Genomic DNA, 20353 nt, shown 5'->3' on the forward strand with positions numbered 1-20353 from the left:
TCTTTCATTTTAGTGTAGAATGCAGATGAAGGAAATGACAACTGAAGAAGTACTTCGGCATAAATGCAAACACTACGCACAGTAGGGGCAAACTGATTAAAGATACACAAAGCAATGTTAGCTTTCCTACGCACAGTAGGTGCAAACTGATACAGATGCACAATGAAATGTTAGCGTTCCAATATCAACGGACAGACCGTTTGATTTGAAATAAACTGTAGGTTGGATGCTCAAGGTTTCTCCTACATGGAAACGCAAAAACAGAAACATATAATACCAGTAGGAACGCAGAACGATGCAGAATGACTCATGCTCAATTGAGTGGGAGCGAGCGAGAGAAAAAGAGGGAGAGAGAGTGGGAGTGAGGGAGAGAAAGAGAGAGAGTGGGAGCGAGGGAGAGAAAAGGAAAGTGTGCAAAAGGGAAGAGATGGAGAACAGAAAGGCGAGGAAAAGAGGGCAGAGAAAGTGAAACAGATGGGAGACGGGCAGGGTCAGAGGGGAAAGGATGGACAAGGAGAGAGAGAGAGTGAGATAAGGACAGAAAGAGTGACGACAAAGAGAAACAGAATGAGAACAAGAGGGCAAAGGAGACCGAGAGAGAATAAGAGTGCAAGAGAGAATAAGACCGTGAACGTGAGCAAGAAAAGGGTGGCTGAGTGACGTGGAGTTGCCGGGAACATTTTGTTCCGAGGCTATAATCACATGGCGGCGAGTGGCGGAGGTTCTCAGAAAGACCATGTCGTTCAGGTTCTCTTCATTCCTTCATCCACCCTACCAGACTCTGTAGGTTTAAGACTCAGAGTGAGGCTCTAGCTAGCCTGGAATCCAAACTGATAATAGGAGACTGGACACATGGTTGGGATGGCTAAAGCTTGGAATCCAAACTTGTATGCTCCGTTTCACATTGTAAAGATTGGACTCCAAACTGGCATACTGTTTCACCAGTGATTCCACCCTAGCCTGGAATTCAAAATGAAACAGAGCATACGAGAGTTTGGATTCCAGGCTAGGTTTTAGCCATCCAAACCACATGACCATTCAGAGTCTCCCATGTAGTCAGTCTAGTCTAATCCGCAGGTCGCCTAGTAGTGTGTAGCAGAGAAAGATCCTATTAAATTATTCTAGATGTGCTACATGCAATTATATGGTGGAATAGGGGTGTGACACCATGCTGCATTACCCATGATAAGGTGTGAGCAGCACATGACTGTGGGAATGTTGTTATAGGGGACACGGCGCCGCCTCGGTGCTGCGTTTCCCCACAATGTATGTGTGCGTCTTTAACATGGGACATAATCCTGTGTAGGGGACAAGAGGTTACGATATGGCACCACAGGGCGTGAGTGTGTGTTTGTGTGTGTGTGTACATACAGTGCCTTCATAAAGTATTCATACCCCTTGACTTATTCCACATTTTGTTGAGTTAGTTACAGCCTGAATTCAAAATTGATTAAATAGAATTTCTCTCCCCCAGCTACAACACAATAGCCCAAAGTGACAAATGAAAACATGCTTTTAGAAATGTATTGAAAATAAAATATAGAAATATCTCATTTAAATAAGTATTCACACCCGAGTCAATACTTTGTAGAAACACCTTTGGCAGCAACTTTGAGTCGTCTTGAGTCTGTATGTGCAAAGCTAATCTGGATTTGGGGATTTTCTCTCATTCTTCCTTGCAGATTTTGTCAAGATCTGTTAGATTAGATGGGGAGCAGTGGTGAACAGCAATCTTTAAGTCTTTCCACAGTTTTTAAAATGGGATTCAAGTCAGGGCAATGGCTGGGCCACTCAAGGACTTTCACATTCTTGGTTCTGAAGCCATTCCAGCGTTGCTTTGGCTGTATGTTTGGGGTCATTGTCGGGTTGGAAAGTAAATCTTCACCTCAGTCTAAGGTCATTTGCACTCTGAAGCAGGTTCAATGTTTTCCCTGTATTTGGCTCTATTCATTGTTCCCAGTCTCAATTTAATCAATTTTAACACTACATGTTGAAAAAGTCAAGGGGTTTGAATACTTTCTGAAGACACAGTATGTGATGGGATAAAATAGTAATGTCTCAATGCTAATATTTCCACAGTGTGTGTGTGTGTGTGTGTGTGTGCGCGCGCTACTGGGGCAGTGTTTTTCTATTCTGGTCCTGAGAAACCACTGTGTTGGATTTCCCTCCAGTAAGACATCAATTTACAGTATAGCTGCCTGCTGTTGTGGAGAAAAATATTGAGTGAGAGTTGAGTCCCCCTTCAGCTTTTAGGTCTATAAAAATATATTGGATCATAGCTAGCGTACCGCTGCTACATGCTTAGAAAATGACAAAGCACCTACAGTTTTGTTTGGCATGCAGTGTGACGTATAGCTATGTTGACATATTCGGGACAGCATGTAGCAGGGATGGGTGACTCCAGTTCTGGAGGCCTTCTGAGTGTCTGCTGGTTTTCATCTGATTTAGACCTGGGAAACTGGCACTACTGAGCTGAATTGAGCCAAGTTGACCTGTACTGCGCTGGCCTGGTTACGCATCCACCGCAGTTCTGGAACAGTACTGCACAGGACAATGTGTAAGGGAAATACTCAAGCCAGCATAGTACGGTTCGGCATGATAGTGTGAAAAGGGTACAAGTGCGGGCAAAAGACAAAAATCAACCAGCAGACACTGACTCAGCCCCCCCTAGGACCAAAGCCCCCCCGAGTTGCCCATCCCTAGCGTAAAGACTGAAGGTGTGTTGTAGTTTAGTGTAATGTGGTCCTCACCTCTCCTGTTTGAGGGCGTACTCCAGCATCTTGATCCTCCTGACCAGGTCCTTCTTCAGGTTCTCCTGGCCCTTTCTCTCGCCCTGCAGGAAGGCTATCTGGGCCTGGAGGAAAGAAGAGCGAAAAGGTCAATTTCCTGAAGAAAAATGTGTGTGTTTGCTTCAGCTGAGCTATCTTTCTATGGCAGTGTAAGTAGTAGTGATTGCAATGGTAATGTTAGTAGTACAGTAGTAGAGGAGTAGTACAGTAGTAGTAGAGGAGTAGTTGTAATACAGTAGTACCAGTAGTAGTGCAGTAGCAGCAGTAGTAGCAGTGACTGTAGGTGTTTAACTCAAGGTGAACATTCGACCAGGAGAGACAAAAGAAGAAGGTACGTAAGCCATCAGTACAAATAAAAAGTGGACACACATCTAACAAAAGTCCACAGGAGCAGGGTGAAACAAAGGCCAGCAAAAGAAGAGAAATACCTGCACAATATTTAGCTAGGTGCTCATTTAGTTGTGCTGATTGTGGCTTTAAAGATGACAACGTCCACAATCTCAACAGTCTGACACAAATGGCACCCTATTCCTACTTTTGACCAAGGCCCATAGGGCTTAAGTGCACTATATACGGAATAGGGTGCCATTTGGGACGAACACAAGTCATAGGCTACTCAACTGCGATACATTTCCTGTTGTTTGTTTTGATCTGGATTAATTTAACTGCTTCCAGGCAATGTAGCTGGTCAGCTGATTCGTGACATAACGCTATGGTTGACTGATGTACTCACTGAGTGGGTGTTTGTGAAGGTTGCATTTAAAAAAGGACAGATCCAGACCAATCTTGTTTATCACCTCGTAATAGTTAAGGTTAGGATAGGCAGAACTGATCCCGGATCTGTCACTGGGGTGAATGGAGTAATTGTGCCAGGCCACACAGGGACAGCACTCTAAATTGCAACTAATCCGATTAAGGATAAACACAAAAAGGAATCGTTTCCTCCACCAATAACACACACAAACATACACACACACACACACGTGAGTCGCATACAGACACACAGTTTTCTAGGACTAGCATCGGGCCGTATCGCGATACAGAGCCATTTTGCTAAACCAGCAAAATAAGATACCTCACCCACGCTCGCACCCCCCCCAAAACAGCCTATTTTCTTCTCTGTATATTGTACAACAAAATAAAAGTTGCTTTAAATACTTAAGGTTATTAATTAGTAGTAATTTTGAATTAGTAGAAAATTAGTCTAATTAGAATAATAGGCCTATTTAACACTTCAGTTGAAGTCAGACTGTATATAATAGGCTACAAAACACAGTGTACGGTACTACTACACACACACAGTATACTACACACACACACACAGTACACTACATGCATAGTATACTACACGCACATACACAGTATACTAAACACACAGTATACCACACACACAGTATACTACACCCACACAGTATACTACACACACACACACAGTATACTACACACACACACACAGTATACTACACACACTGATCAAACCCTGTCTCGTAAAACCCTCACTCCAAACCAAAATCAGAATGACCTTTCCACTCCCCAACATTTACAGTGAATTCCAGTTACCCAGTTGCTGATGGTAAGGGTTGACCATGGTATCTGCTATTCATCTCCAAAACTGCCATCTACTTGACTCCCCACACATTCCTGTTGGTTTGTAGAGAACCGCAGGGCTTTCAAGCCCCACGTAACCCATGAACACCGGAATGCACTGACATACCAAGTACTTCAGCCAAAACAAGCCGCCTTTGGTCCAAAAACTCATACCAGGTCAGGACCATGCGTCCTTCTAAGCCATTTAGACTTTGTAGAGCTCATCATTTATGTAACAACAAAAACATTTAAACTAAACTTAAATTAGGCCCTTGTGGGGTTGAATGGTCTTGAGTTTTGCAACTTTGTTCTCAGGCTGGACTACTAGAGTAAATTCTCTGAACACCAGCTACAAACGTTAACTAGCGAAGTCTAAATATAAGCCTACCAAGCTTGTGTACCCAGTAAAAAAGACACTCTGTGTCATCAATGGCCTGATTTGATTTAAACTTAATCAACATGCCACAAATCAGTACCAAGAATCACATTCAGTTAATTAGAACAAATTTAGCGAACTTGTGTACTAAAACATATGCTCAGATCAACGAACTAATCTGATTTTAGCTTAACTTAGCCTAACTCAAATATGTTACGCTGTACATTCAAATCAGACGTTTATTGGTCGAAAACACAGATTTGTAGATGTTTGTTTGTTTATATTCCCGTCTGACATTGCTCATTCTGATATATTTCTTAATTTCTTTATTTTTAGGGATTGGTATTATCAGTTTTGTTTATGTATAGTACCAGTCAAAAGTTTGGACACTTGTTTTACTCCTCTTGACAGTTTAACACTTTCTGAGAAGTAGACATTTTTTTTTTTTTTTTTTACTATTTTACTACCTAGGGTTACTATACATAACTTTAACCTATTTTATAAAGAGATTTTCAATAACATAAAATACCGGTCAAAAGTTTTAGGACAGCTACTCATTCAAGGGTTCTTCTTTATTTTTACTATTTTCTACACTGTAGAATAATAGTGAAGACATCAAAACAATGAAATAACACATATAGAATCATGTAGAAACCAAAAAAGTGTTAAACAAATCAAAATATATTTGAGATTTTTCAAAGTAACCACCGTTTGCTTTGATGACAGCTTTGCACACTCTTGGCATTCTCTCAACCAGCTTCACCTGGAATGCTTTTCCAACAGTCTTCAAGGAGTTCCCACATATGCTGAGCACTTGTTGGCTGCTTCACTCTGCAGTGCAACTCATCCCAATTGGGTTGAGGTCAGCTGATTGTGGAGGCCAGGTCATCTGATGCAGCACTCCATCACTATCCTTCGTCAAATAGCCCTTACACAGGTGTGTTGAGTCATTGTCCTGCTGAAAAATAAATCATAGTCCAACTAAGCACAACCCAGATGGGATGGCGTATCTCTGCAGAATGCTGTGATAGCCATGCTAGTTAGGTGTGCCTTGAATTCCAAATAAATCACTGAGTATCACCAGCAAAGCACCCCCACACCATAACACCACCTCCTCCATACTTCACGGTGGGAACCACACATGCGGAGATCATCCGTTCACCACCTCTGCGTTTCAAAGACACGGCGGTTGGAACCAAAAATCTAAAATTTGGACTCAACAGACCGGTCTAATGTCCATTGCTCGTGTTTCTTGGCCCAAGCAAATATCTTCTTATTGGTGTCCTTTAGTAGTAGTTTCTTTGCAGCAACTCGACCATGAATGCCTGATTCACGTAGTCTCCTCTGAACAGTTGATGTTGAGATGCGTGTCGCTTGAACTCTGTGAAGCACTTATTTGGGCTGCAATTTCTGTTAATCCTGATGAACTTATCCCCTGCAGCAGAGTTAACTCTGGGTCTTGTGGTGGTCCTCATGAGAGCCAGTTTTATCATAGCGCTAGATGGTTTCCGCGACTGCACTGGGAGAAACTTTCAAAGTTCTTGAAATATTTCCGGATTGACTGACATTCATGTCTTAAAGTAATGATGGACTGTCATTTCTCTGTTTATTTGAGCTGTTCTTGCCATAACATAGACTTAGCCCTATTCGGTAAAAGACCATCTTCTGTATACCACCCCTACCTTGTCACAACACAACTGATTGGCTCAAACGCATTAAGGAAAGAAATTCCACAAATGTACTTTTAACGAGGCACACCTGTTAATTTAAATGCATTCCAGGTGACTACCTCCTGAAGTGGGAAGAGGGAATACCAAGAGTGCGCAAAGCTGTCATTAAGGCAAAGGGTGGCTACTTTGAAGAATCTCAAATATAAAATGTATTTTCATTTGTTTAACACTTTTTTGGTTACTATATGATTCCATATGTGTTATTTCAAAGTTTTAATGTGTCCACTATTATTCTACAATGTAGAAAATAGTCAAAATAAAGAAAAACCGTGGAATGACTAGGTGTGTCCAAATGTTTGACTGGTACTGTATATGCTGTACATGTAATGGTGTGTAAGAACATGAATAGAAAAAGGTGTGTACGGCAGCAGTTATACAGGATGAGTCATGACTAGAAGACAGTATATACAGTGCATTCGGAAAGTTTACTTTTTTTTTTACGTTACACCCTTATTCTAAAATGGATTAAATCGTTTTTTCCCCCCATCAATCTACACACAATAATACCCCATGAAGACAAAGCAAAAACAGGTTTCTTGAAATTTTTGCAAATTTATTACAAATAAAAACACTGAAATATCACATTTACATAAGTACTCAGACCCTTCACTCAGTACTTTGTTGAAGCACCTTTGGCAGCGATTACAGCCTCGAGTCTTCTTGGGTATGACGCTACAAGCTTGGCATACCTGTATTTGGAGAGTTTCTCCCATTCTTCTCTGCAGATCATTTCAAGTTCTGTCAGGTTGGATGGGGAGCGTCGCTGCACAGCTATTTTCAGGTCTCTCCAGAAATGTTCGATCGAGTTCAAGTCCGGGCTCTTGCTGGGCCACTCGAGGACATTGAGACTTGGCCCAAAGCCACTCCTGCATTATCTTGGCTGTGTGCTTAGGGTTGTTGTCCTGTTGGGAAGTGAACCTTCGCCCCAGTCTGAGGTCCTGAGCACTCTGCAGGTTTTCATGAAGGATCTCTGCACTTTGCTTCATTCATCTTTCCCTCGATCCTGACTAGTCTCCCAGTCCCTGAAAAACATCCCCACACCATGATGCTGCCACCCCATGCTACACCGTAGGGATGGTGCCAGGTTTCCTCCAGACTTGACGCTTGGCATTCAGGCCAAAGAGTTCAATCTTAGTTTCATCAGACCAGAGAATCTTGTTTCTCACGGTCTGAGAGTCTTTAGGTGCCTTTTGGCAAACTCCAAGCAGGCAGTCATGTGCCTTTTACTGAGGAGTTGCTTCCATCTGGCGACTACCATAAAGGCCTGATTGGTGGAGTGCTGCAGAGATGGTTGTCCTTCTGGAAGGTTCTCCCATCTCCACAGAGGAACTCTGGAGCTCTGTCAGAGTGACCATCGGGTGATTGGTCACCTCCTTGACCGAGGCCCTTCTCCCCCGATTTCTCAGTTTGGCCGGGCAGCCAGCTCTAGGAAGTCTTGGTGGTTCCAAACGTATTCCATTTAAGAATGATGGAACCCACTGTGTTCTTGGGAACCTTCAATGCTGAACCTTCAAACCCGTCCCCAGCTCTGTGCCTCGACACAATCCTGTCTCGGAGCTCTACGAACAATTCCTTCAACCTCATGGCTTGGTTTTTTTGTCTGACATGCACCGTCCACTGTGGGACCTTATATAGACAGGTATGTGCCTTTCCAAATCATGTCCAATCAATTGAATTTACCACTGGTGGACTCCAATCAAGTTGTAGAAACATCAAAGATGATCAATAGACACAGGATGCACCGGAGCTCAATTTCGAGTCTCATAGCAAAGGGTCTGAATACGTATGTAAATAAGGTATGTTTATTTGTAAAAACCTATTTTTGCTTCGTCATTACGGGGTATTGTGTGTAGATTGATGAGGATATATATTGTTTTATACATTTTAGAATACGGCTGTGGAAAAAGTCCAGGGGTCTGAATACTTTTCGAATGCACTGTGGGTAAAACAGTATGTAAACATTATGCAAGTGACCAGTCTTCAATGACTATGTACATAGGGCAGCAGTCTCTAAGGTGTAGGGGAGAGTAACCGGGCGGTAGCCGGCTAGAAACAATGACTAAGGTTCAGGGCAGAGTACTGGGCGGAGGTCGGCTAGTGGTGACTGTTTAATAGTCTGATGGCCTGGAGATAGAAGCTGTTTCTCAGTCCCAGCTTTGATGCACCAGTACTGTCTCCGCCTTCTAGTTGGTCGAGGCTCGGGTGGCCGGGTACCCTTTCAGTTAACAGGGCAAATATAGCCTGTGTGGGTGTGCACACAACAAACCGATGTTTAGTAATCAAGACCTAAATACCAGTGACTCACTCAATACAGAAGAGGTCAGATGACGCGGATTCTATACTACACGACTATTTTTCTAGCACAGACTGGAATATGTTCCGAGATTCATCCAATGGCATTGAGGAGTATACTACCTCAGTCAACGGCTTCATCGATAAGTGCATAGCCAACGTCGTCCCCACAGTGACCATACCAACCAGAAGCTATGGATTACAGGCAACATCCGCACCGAGTTAAAGGCTAATGCTGCCGCTTTCAATGAGCGGGACACTAATCCGGACGTTTATAAGACATCCCCCTATGCCCACAGATGAACCATCAAACCGTCAATAGAGGACTAAGATTGAATCCTACTATATTGGCTCTGATGCTCGTCGGATGTGGCAGGGCTTGCAAACTATTGCGTACTACTAAGGGAAACCCAGCCACGAGCTGCCCAGTCACACTAGCCTACAAGACGAGTTAAATGCAAGTAACACTGAAGCATGCATGAGAGCACAAAATGTTCCGGACGACTGTGTGATCACGCTCTCCGTAGCCAATGTGAGCAAGACCTTTAAACATTCAACATTCACAAGGCCGCAGGACTCAGAACATTCACATTTGCAGAACATACTTATTTTCCACCATAATTTGCAAATAAATTCATAAAAAATCCTACAATGTGATTTTCTGGATTTTTTTTCTTCCATTTTGTCTGTCATAGTTGAAGTGTACGTATGATGAAAATTACAGGCCTCTCTCATCTTTTTAAGTGGGAGAACTTGCACAATTGGTGGCTGACTAAATACTTTTTTGCCCCACTGTATATACTAGGCGGTGTCAGAGGAAGGCCCCAAAAAATTGTCAAAGACTCCAGTCACCCAAGGCACAGACTGTTCTTTCTGCTACTGCACGGCAAGCGGTACCGGAGCACCAAGTCTAGGTCCAAAACGCTCCTTAAAACTTCTTAGGGATAGGGGGCGACATTTTCACTTTGGGATGAATTGGTGCCCAAATTAAACAGCCTCGTACTCTGTCCTAGATCATATGATATGCATATTATTATTACTATTGGATAGAAAACATTCTGAAGTTTCTAAAACTGTTTGAATTATATCTGTGAGTAAAACAGAACTCATATGGCAGGCAAACTTCCAAACAGGAAGTGAAAATTCTGAAATGGGTCGCTGTGAAAGGCATCGCCTATTCAATTGCCTTATATTTATGGATCTGTATGCACTTCATATGCCTTCCACTAGATGTCAACAGGCAGTAGAACGTGGAATGAAGCGTCTAGCCTGATGTGGGACCGAATGAGAGCCTTTGGAGTGACAGGTCAGGCATATTGCCAGTTCTTGGCCACGCACACTACGCATGTGATGTCTTTCCTTGCTATTGGTTATATAGATATGAAGAAATGCTCCGTCTGGGACGTTATTGGATATATATGAGAAAAACACCCTGAAGATTGATTCTCAACTGAGTTTGACCAGTTTATTCGATTTGTAATATCACTTTTTTAAGTTTTCGTTCATTAGCGTAAAGTTCTATGGACACGTGAACTACACATGCTAGTCAAAGTTGCTAATTCGACAGAAGTAATGGACATTATAAAACAAAAAAACGATTTATTGTGGAACTAGGATTCCTGGCACTGCATTCTGATGAAAGATCATCAAAGGGAATATTTATGATGTAATTTCGTATTTCTGTTGACTCCAACATGGCGGAGAATGGCTGAGCGCTGTCTCAGATTATTGCATGCTGTGCTTTTTACTAAAGTTATTTTTTAAATCTAACACAGCGGTTGCATTAAGAACCAGTGTATCTTTAATTATATGTTAAACATGTATCTTTCATCAAAGTTTGATGAGTATTTCTGTATTTCACGTGGCTATCTGTAATTACTTTCGCTATTTTGGAGCCATTTCTGAACATGGCGCCAATGTAAAACCACGATTTGTGGATATAAATATGCACATAATCGAACAAAACATAAATGTATTGTATAACATGATGTCATATGACTGTCATCTGATGAAGTTGTTCAAAGGTTAGTGATTAATTTTATCTCTATTTGTGGGTTTTGTGAAAGCTATCTTTGCTGTGAAAAAATGGCGGTGTGTTTTTGGATATTGTGGTGAGCTAACATAAATATATGTTGTGTTTTCGCTGTAAAACATTTTAAAAATCGGACATGGCTGGATTCACAAGATGTTAATCTTTCATTTGCTGTATTGGACTTGTGATTTCATGAAATTATATTATATCCCTGTGGCGCTAGGCTAGGCTATGCTAGTTAGCGTTTCTGATGACAATGATCCCGGATCCTGGATGGGTAGTCCAGAAAGGTTAACAGCTGTGAGAGCAAAATTGCAAGATTGTTATAATACTGTAATTGCATCAAATGGTTGTTCTATGGAATAGAATAGGGGGTTCTTAGAACACTAATCTGTGTGTGTGTTCTACTGAGAATGGGCCTCTGGGGGCTTAATGCTGACAGAAGATTTACACTGCCTTGGGTGATAAACCTAACAAGACCACAGTCCATAGCATGAGTTGGTGTTTCTGTACTGAGGTACCCGGGTAGAGATGGCTCCAGTATGGATAATTATGAGAGGAACTTTGTTTTGGGGGCCAGATCCTGGTTTCTACAGTCTTTAATTATTAGTATCTATCATATGAGTCCTAACCTTGTGACCCATTCCATACATATGTTTGTCATGAACATTTGCTATAAAATCCTGCGGCTCAAATCCGCCCATTGAGCTCTCAACGAATCACTAGAGGTTGATTAGAATTTCCACGACACAGCTTCTACCCCCAAGCCATAAGACAGCTTAACAATTCATCAAAAACGGCCACCCGGACTATTTACATTGACACTGCTGCTTCCCGCTGTTTATTATCTATCCATAATCGCTTTATCCCTACCTACAGCTACAAATTACCTCGACTAACCTGTACCCCCGCACATTGACTCGGTACCGGTACCCCTTGCACATAGCCTCGTTATGTAATTTTTTTGTGTTACTTTATTAGATTTTTCTATTTTTTTATTTTTTTTAACTTTAGTTTATTTAAATATTTTCTTAACCAACAATGCAGTTCCAGAAATATAGTTAAGGGCTTGTAAGTAAGCATTTCTCGGTAAGGTCTACTACACCTGTTGTAGTCGGCGCATGTGACAAACACACTTTTATTTGATTTAATCTAACTTCATTTTACCTTGAACTCAATGTTATGATGCAACATGCCATGAATCATATCCTGAGCAGAGCCCTGTTCACACTAGCCGGATCCCAGATATTTGTTTGTGCTGTCTAGCCAACTTGGAACAAACTGATTTGGGACCAGGCTATATTTGTGCCAGGGTCATGCCTCTAAAGCACTGAGGCTAGTGTATTTTTAGCCTGCGTGGCTGAGTCCCCCCATACCCCTGTCTTTGCTGGCATGGTGGTGAGAATGCAGACGAGACTTGTTAATTAGGTGATAAATGTCTGCCCTGGTCAGTGTCAAGCCAGACTGAGCCTTCCTCTTTGTCTCTACCACTCTTTCCCAATAGCTCTCTCTCGGTCTCCTAGTGTGTCTCTGGATCCCGCCCTCTCCCACTCGCTTTCCCTCTCTGTCTCACTCTTTAGGCATTCCGTTTCTATCTTTCTCTATCCGCCTCGCTCACTCGGTCTCTCCCAATCTCCGCGTATCTCATGTCAGCCCTCTGTCTCTTTCCCCAACTCTCTCCATCGATCTCTTTCTCTTGATCTTTTGCAGTCTTTCAGCCTCTCCATTTCTTGCTTTAAGACTTCTGGCCTGATTCTAGGCATACCAGATAGCACAAGCCACCTGGGAAAAGGAGGAGGGGCGATTCCACATATCTAAAACCCGGGCTGGCTCCCCTCGTCGAGGACGTGCTCTGACTGCGCACTCGTGACTCGTTAATGAGAGAAGTCTTAAAATTCTCAGTCTGTTGATCCAATTTAACTTCAAAAGTGACATGTCAAAATGGTGTTCACTGACTGATGTGACATACGATACTAGCTTAGCTGTGGGAGAAAAAAAAAACGTCAATGATCTTAATATGGCGGCTAAAAGGGACTTAAGCGCCAACGCTCAAGTGATGCAATTCTGCGCCAGTGAACACATTGTAGTAAAATGCCATTTAGCAGAAGCTTTCATCCAAAGCAACTTAGTCATGTGTGCATACAATTGACATATTGGTGGCCCCGGGAATCAAACCCATAATCCTGGCATTGCAAGCAACATGCTCTACCAACTGAGCCACACAGGACCAGATAGTAAGGAGAGGCTGGATTGGTTGGCGCATATGGGCCAATAACACATTATAAAAGTGACGATGTTGTGTCAACATGACATACTGAGGTGTACCGGTGGGTAAAAGTACTGTACCTGCCGTAGGCATTGCAATTCAGCTTTTGTAGAAACAACATTTTCCCCATATGCCTTGCTCCCTTTCCCCAATATCTGCTCCTACGCTTCTCTTCTCCAGTTTCCTCTCTGCTTAAGAGTACACTCATCTTCCATTGCCTTAAGCTCATCTCTCTTGCTGCCAGTTTTTGTTTGCGAGACACCCACAGTTTCCAAATGGAGCGGTATGATGCGGCCAGCTCACTCGCATCCAAACACAAACCGCAGCGGGGAATGCCACCCCTACCCACCACCCACCCTCCTTATCCTCATGGACACGGCCCGGAATGCAACAATGCCCTGCTTTTCCTCTCTCCAAGTAGTCACTGTCAATTTTCCTTGTTAAACAACTCCTCAAGACAGAGCGTTAGCCCCTCCACGTAACCGCTAACTTCGCTGCATTACCCACTCTCATTTCAAGTCACTGTTTCAACTAAACTCATTGATTTTCTGTGTGGTGGATGATGGGAGTTTCCACCCTTTCTATGTAAAGTGCTTTCAGCTCTGGAGAAGCACTATATAAATCCAATCAATTCTAATGAATTATTATGTAGTTAGGAACCCAGTTGAAGTCAGTAGGAGGAGTTACTGTCATCGCCTCTAACGATAGTGCATCATTCTTCCCGGACCATCATCGCTCAAGACAGGAGCTTTCACGTTTTGTTCACCCCAGCATGGTTTGATGCTATACGCGAGGGCCAACAGCTCAGTGAACGCCTGCATGGGCCACAGCGGTTAGTGCATTTAGATAGGATGTTGACCCCAGCAGAGGCCTCTGGAGTGATGTCACAGTAGGACTTATCTTAAGGCTAATTTTGTCATAATCTTCCTCCCTTTTTCTTATACTTGGCTTCTCAAATTTGTTTGTGTACGGGAAAATGACTTGGCCAACTGACGTGTTTTGACTATGTGAGTGAGAGAAAGCAAGCCTGCACGTGTGCGTGTGTGTGCATGCATACATGTTTGTGTGTGCTAGTGCAAATGTGTGCGTTTGCTCAGACTTTTTCTTAATTCTAAGCTCAGGCCCTGATTATCCAGCAGTGATTTAACTAGAGGGAATCTGCAGTGCCTTTGAGCACACTGATCTGTTGTCAAAGTGCATTTCCAGGCGATTACATGTTTCGACTGAAAAATGCTAAGTGAATGATTTTTTTCGGGGGGCAAACTGTACTAGTCACCCAAAGACTATCAAGGCATAGAGAATTCCAAATTATGTAGAAAAAGACAGTAATGATTGGCACATTACTTTCAGGCAAACTGAGCTCTTTCAACATTGTATTAAGCAACTATTGTGAGAAATAAAACAATATCCTATAGTCATTATGCAGTTAGTGAGTCTTGTGATGTTACAGCTTCTTGCCAGTAGCCAAAGCTGCTCAGAAACATTGCACAGCTAATAATTCTGATCATTCCCCAGTATATAGAAATGTTCTTATACAATGTTTATATAGTGTACAAAACATTAGGAACACCTTCCTAATATTGAGTTGCACCCCCTTTTGCCCTCAGAACAACCTAAATGCGTCAGGGCATGGAGCCTACAAGATGTCAAAAGCGTTCCACAGGAATGCTGGCCCATGTTGATTCCAATGCTTCCCACAGTTGTGTCAAAATGGCTGGATTTCCTTTGGGTGGTAGACCATTCTTGATACACACGGGGAAACTGTTGAGTAAAAAACCCATCAGTGTTGCAGTTCTTGACACACTCAAACCGGTGCGCCTGGCACCAACTACCATACCCCGTTCAAAGGCACTTACATCTTTTATCTTGCCCATTCACCCTCTGAATGGCACACATACACAATCCATGTCTCAATTGTCTAAAGGCTTAAAAATCCTTCATTAACCGGTCTCCTTCCCTTCATCTACACTGATTGAAGTGGATTTAACAAGTGACATCAATAAGGGATCATAGCTTTCACCTGGATTCACCTGGTGAGTCTGTCATGGAAAGAGCAGGTGTTCCTAACGTTCTCTGTGTACGATGCTTCGTCCACTAATAGAAAAAGGGCCCAAATTTCAACTTCACCCACATGATGATGCTAAGCCTGCCTCTCTGGCAGTCTAATGTGCAAGGTTACCAAGGCAACTGACAAGGTTTTTTGGTCGAGGCAGAGGCACAAGGCAGACGGGCAGAGAGCAGGTCTTCCACTGATGAGCCACCGTCTCTCCATCACCCCTGCACTAGGAACAACTCGATACAGCGACAGATTCAAAAATATCTCATTATGTCATAGTTGAGTCACTGATCTAGTTAGACGACTTTGCTAGAAAACAGTAACCCAGAACATTAAATCCTTGGGCACATGCTCCTGCTCTGTATGGATTCAGGAAGCCCAGTTGTTGAGGCCTTAGTATTCTAGTTATTTTCAAGTAACTAGAGAAAAAGCCATCCTAAGGCCTTCTTCTTCTTGATTAATACATTAGACTTAAATTAAGAAACCTAGTTTACTGCTCCTAAAAAGTGTTATATTAAACTTTTGCCTCTGGGGGTGCTCTACCAAGAGGGTCCCCTAAATGGAGAGATATATTGTCCAGAAATTACCACATTGGACAGAAAGGGGCACACCTCCCCACACCCATGAGTAAAAGCATATAGCTATGCTCTTAAAAATAGGAAAATGTATTCCTGAAAAATCTCTCTTAGCCCCAGGGGACTTGTACAGGCTATGTCTGGTCCTAAAAGAAAAAGTTGTATGTTGGCAGTGGGGCCTTCATGTGGAGGTGCCTTCGCCTACATGCAGGAAAACTGGGTAACCCACTTGTTAAAAATTCCCTTTGTCTTGTCTTTAGGAGTTGCTGCTCTACATGAAGGGACGGAAGTAGCAAAAATTTGACTGACAGTCTCCGATTCATATCCTTCCAACAGCGTCTTTGTGCCTTCTGACAACATTACATTTAAATGAAAAGACAGACTGTTCCGACTTTACAGAGCAGTGTTCCAGTTTTTACTTCACGCGTTTCTTTCCGCGTTATTCCTCATAAGGAAATTTGTGAACATGTGTATGGTGTTTAAAAGCTGACCTACATGCATTGGGAAATAGCCCAACGCATAGTAGATCTTGGATTGGGGCTGGATGCATAGTTGATGACGGAGGACACAGAGTAAATAGGCACCGACTAGTGACCCTCTTATGAATATCACCAGACATGCAGAGTGAATCCCAGGAGAATCATGACATTTCTGCTGTCGTATGGGTTACGAAATATCCCCGGGGTCATTTCCAGCTGAGCACCTGTCGTAACCTGTTATAACCAGCATGTCAGCCCAACCTCCTGTGTGTGGAGTGCAAGACTAGCCCCTTCAGGTTGAATCAGGTGCTGAGGCAGTACAAGGCAGCCCAATAATCCAGTTTGCCTAATACCACATATGTCATCCAAACCTCAATTATTCTGCAACCAAACTTCAAACTGGTGGCAATGAGTAACCCCTCTGCCACATTACTATCCCAGAAAGTCAGGGATTTTCGGGATAGAAAGTGAGCAGCAACAGATTCCTTGAGGGGGAAATGTCCCCTCGTCAAAATCTGGAGCAGCACAGGGATGAATCATCAAGAGAGTGGGGACGGAGGGAAGAGAAGAGAGAACTAGAGGGGAACGAAAGGATGTGCTGAGCAAGAGAGGGAACGGTGCATGACAAACAGTAGCTTACTCAGAGCACCGGCTCTAACTCGGAGGAAAAGACATCACATTCAGTTTAAGTATTGCAGCAGGTGCAAAAAGCTTATGCCAAAATGACCATGGCTGAATTCGTACAGTCTCTATACAAAGTCATATCTATAGGCCTACGTGTGTTCAGTCCAAACTAGAAATTAAGTTAAACCATTTGGCAGTGAGCTGAGGACCAGTAACATTAGGGACATTCCATGGTAAGGGAAATACGCTTTGACTCAGTTTTTTCCACTTTAAAATGTATGCCAAACGAAAACCATTGATTTCAAAAGGTTAACCAATCATACAACTCCATACAAAATGACTACTTTTAACAATTTAAACTGAAGAATTAAAAAAAACGAATTTAGTGGAAGAACTGTGCAGACGCAAACTTTGTTAATGGAATTAGGGTAAAATCTCCCGCCGTTTTGTATGCGACCACGTTTTCCAAAAACTCTTAAATATCTGCTCCGAATGACATGGCACCTTGAGTTTGAAAAAATAATAATAATAACTTTGGTTATTGAACTACATTAAGTGAAGTGGATTTACACGGTAACGAGATTACATCATGGGTCCCTGAACTGTACCACACAGAAATGCATTATGTATATGAATGTCATTCTCATGCTTCACAAGTTTGGACATCACAGAGCAGCACAGCAGGGTAGAGTTCAGTTTAATAGTATAAAAAAATGGATAGTTACATATTGGGATATTATTTGATGATATTGTATCTTTTTGACAACATCGCACTTTTTTTTTGCGCTACTTGGATGTATCTGCACTAACACTTTTTCCTTTATTGCTTGTTAACCATCTTTTTAAATAGGGAGCCAATTTCTTTTCAGCACTTACTTCAATGACTGATTAAAACTAATTCTCATGGCTCCCTCTTGTCCCTCTGCAGCAGACAATGGTAAGCAATATGTTTGGAACGCAATAAAAATCACAGTATCGAATCACAATACACAAAGAATTGTGAGTATCAGTTGAAGTCGGAAGTTTACATACACCTTAGCCAAATACATTTAAACTCAGTTTTTCACAATTCCTGACATTTAATCCTAGTAAAAATTCCCTGTCTTAGGTCAGTTAGGATCACCACATTATTTTAAGAATGTGAAATGTCAGAATAATAGTAGAGAGAATGATTTATTTCAGCTTGTATTTCTAACATCACATTCCAATTGGGTCAGATGTTTACATACACTCAATTAGTATTTGGTAGCATTGCCTTTAAAATGTTTAACTTGGGTCAAACGTTTCTTGTAGCCTTACTTAAGCTTCCCACAATAAGTCGAGTGAATTTGGCCCATTACTCCTGACAGACCTGGTGTAACTGAGTCAGGTTTGTAGGCCTCCTTGCTTGCACACGCTTTTTCAGTTCAGCCCACAAATCTTCTATAGGATTGAGGTCAGGGCTTTGTGATGGCCCTCCAATACCTTGACTTTGTTGTCCTTAAGCCATTTTGCCACAACTTTGGAAGTATGCTTGGGGTCATTCTCCATTTGGAAGACCCATTTGCGACCAAGCTTTAACTTCCTGACTGATGTCTTGAGATGTTGCTTCAATATAGCCACAATTTTCCTCCCTCATGGTGAGATCTATTTTGTGAAGTGCACCAGTCCCTCCTGCAGCAAAGTACCCCCACAACATGATGCTGCCACCCCTGTGCTTCACGGTTGGGATGGTGTTCTTCGGCTTGCAAGCCTCCCCTTTTTCCTCCAAACATAACAATGGACATTATGGCCAAACAGTTCCATTTTTGTTTCATCAGACCAGAGGACATTTCTCCAAAAAGTACGATCTTTGTCCTCATGTTCAGTTGCAAACCGTAGTCTGGCTTTTTATGGCGGTTTTGGAGCAGTGGCTTCTTCCTTGCTGAGCGGCCTTTCAGGTTATGTCAATATAGGACTTGTTTTACTGTGGATATACACTGCTCAAAAAAATAAAGGGAACACTTAAACAACACAATGTAACTCCAAGTCAATCACACTTCTGTGAAATCAAACTGTCCACTTAGGAAGCAACACTGATTGACAATAAATTTCACATGCTGTTGTGCAAATGGAATAGACAAAAGGTGGAAATTATAGGCAATTAGCAAGACACCCCCAATAAAGGAGTGGTTCTGCAGGTGGTGACCACAGACCACTTCTCAGTTCCTATGCTTCCTGGCTGATGTTTTGGTCACTTTTGAATGCTGGCGGTGCTTTCACTCTAGTGGTAGCATGAGACGGAGTCTACAACCCACACAAGTGGCTCAGGTAGTGCAGCTCATCCAGGATGGCACATCAATGCGAGTTGTGGCAAGAAGGTTTGCTGTGTCTGTCAGCGTAGTGTCCAGAGCATGGAGGCGCTACCAGGAGACAGGCCAGTACATCAGGAGACGTGGAGGAGGCCGTAGGAGGGCAACAACCCAGCAGCAGGACCGCTACCTCCGCCTTAAGTGAAAATCTGTCTGTAAACAATTGTTGGAAAAATTACTTGTGTCATGCACAAACTAGATGTCCTAACCGACTTGCCAAAACTATAGTTTGTTAACAAGAAATTTGTGGAGGGGTTGAAAAACGAGTTTTAATGACTCCAACCTAAGTGTATGTAAACTTCCGACTTCAACTGTATATTGGCACTGAAGTATTGTGATCGTATCGTGAGGTCCCTGGCAATTCGAAGTCCTACAGTACAATATACCGTACTCTATTGTCCTCTACTCACTGTTCTGTACTGTTCTCAGTAGGGCAAGGACCTCACAATACTTTGGTGCCAGAATGTATTGTGATTCTCACGATTCTATACTGTGATTTTATTGCGTTCCAAACATATTGTTCACCAGAAGCCTGCTGCAGAGGGACAAGAGCGAGCGATGAGAAAACAAATTGTCTATGTTGGAAAAATACTGGAGTTGGTGCAGGTACAGAAAACTAGCACATTTTCAAAATGATATATCGTCACAATATCCCGATTGTGAAATGTATCAATTTTTCCCCCACATCACTAATACTCAGTACTGTACTATCAAAACTTGTGAAACATACATCTATGATAGATTCAGATTTGATCCAGTCCAGTCAGTCTGTGGAAGTTAACATCAAGGCCAGGGAGGACTGATCAAATTTCAACATCCATGGACATCCGGTGTCGGTCGGTGCTCAGTGGGTGAGGATGTTTGTTACAGTAAATGGAAAGAGTGGGCTCTTCGGTCGGTGTCAGTGAGAGCCGGGAGTGGTGACAGTAACTGGAGAGTGAGAAAGAGAAGCAGAGAGAGAGGGGGGGAGGGGTTGTCCAGACTCAGATTGTTTTTCTAGTGGTGAAACCAAGAGGGTAAAAACAAACAGTTATGAGCTGAACATAAACAGTAAAAAAAAATACTATTATGATTTCCCATTGTCGACAACTCAGGTGAGGTAATTCAGATACAGATTTTTTGTTAAGTCTGTTACCAATTTGGTAATGGAATTACGAGATTTAGTCACCTAATAATTCATGAACAAAATTAATATCAGTAAAATCAATATAATTAAT

General features: G+C 42.4%; 1 protein-coding gene across 2 annotated transcripts in view; it reads right to left on the reverse strand.

Annotated features, from left to right (window-relative positions):
- LOC120065284 (striatin-like) overlaps positions 1-20353 on the reverse strand; it is an 80546-nt gene that overhangs the window by 42176 nt on the left and 18017 nt on the right. For both annotated transcript variants that reach the window (XM_039016166.1, XM_039016158.1), the window contains exon 2: positions 2751-2854. In XM_039016166.1, the coding sequence (XP_038872094.1) occupies positions 2751-2854 (104 nt within the window). The remainder of the gene's footprint in view (positions 1-2750; positions 2855-20353) is intronic.

This window comes from Salvelinus namaycush, chromosome 2, assembly GCF_016432855.1.
Source record: "Salvelinus namaycush isolate Seneca chromosome 2, SaNama_1.0, whole genome shotgun sequence".
In the NCBI taxonomy this organism is placed as follows: Eukaryota; Metazoa; Chordata; class Actinopteri; order Salmoniformes; family Salmonidae; genus Salvelinus; species Salvelinus namaycush.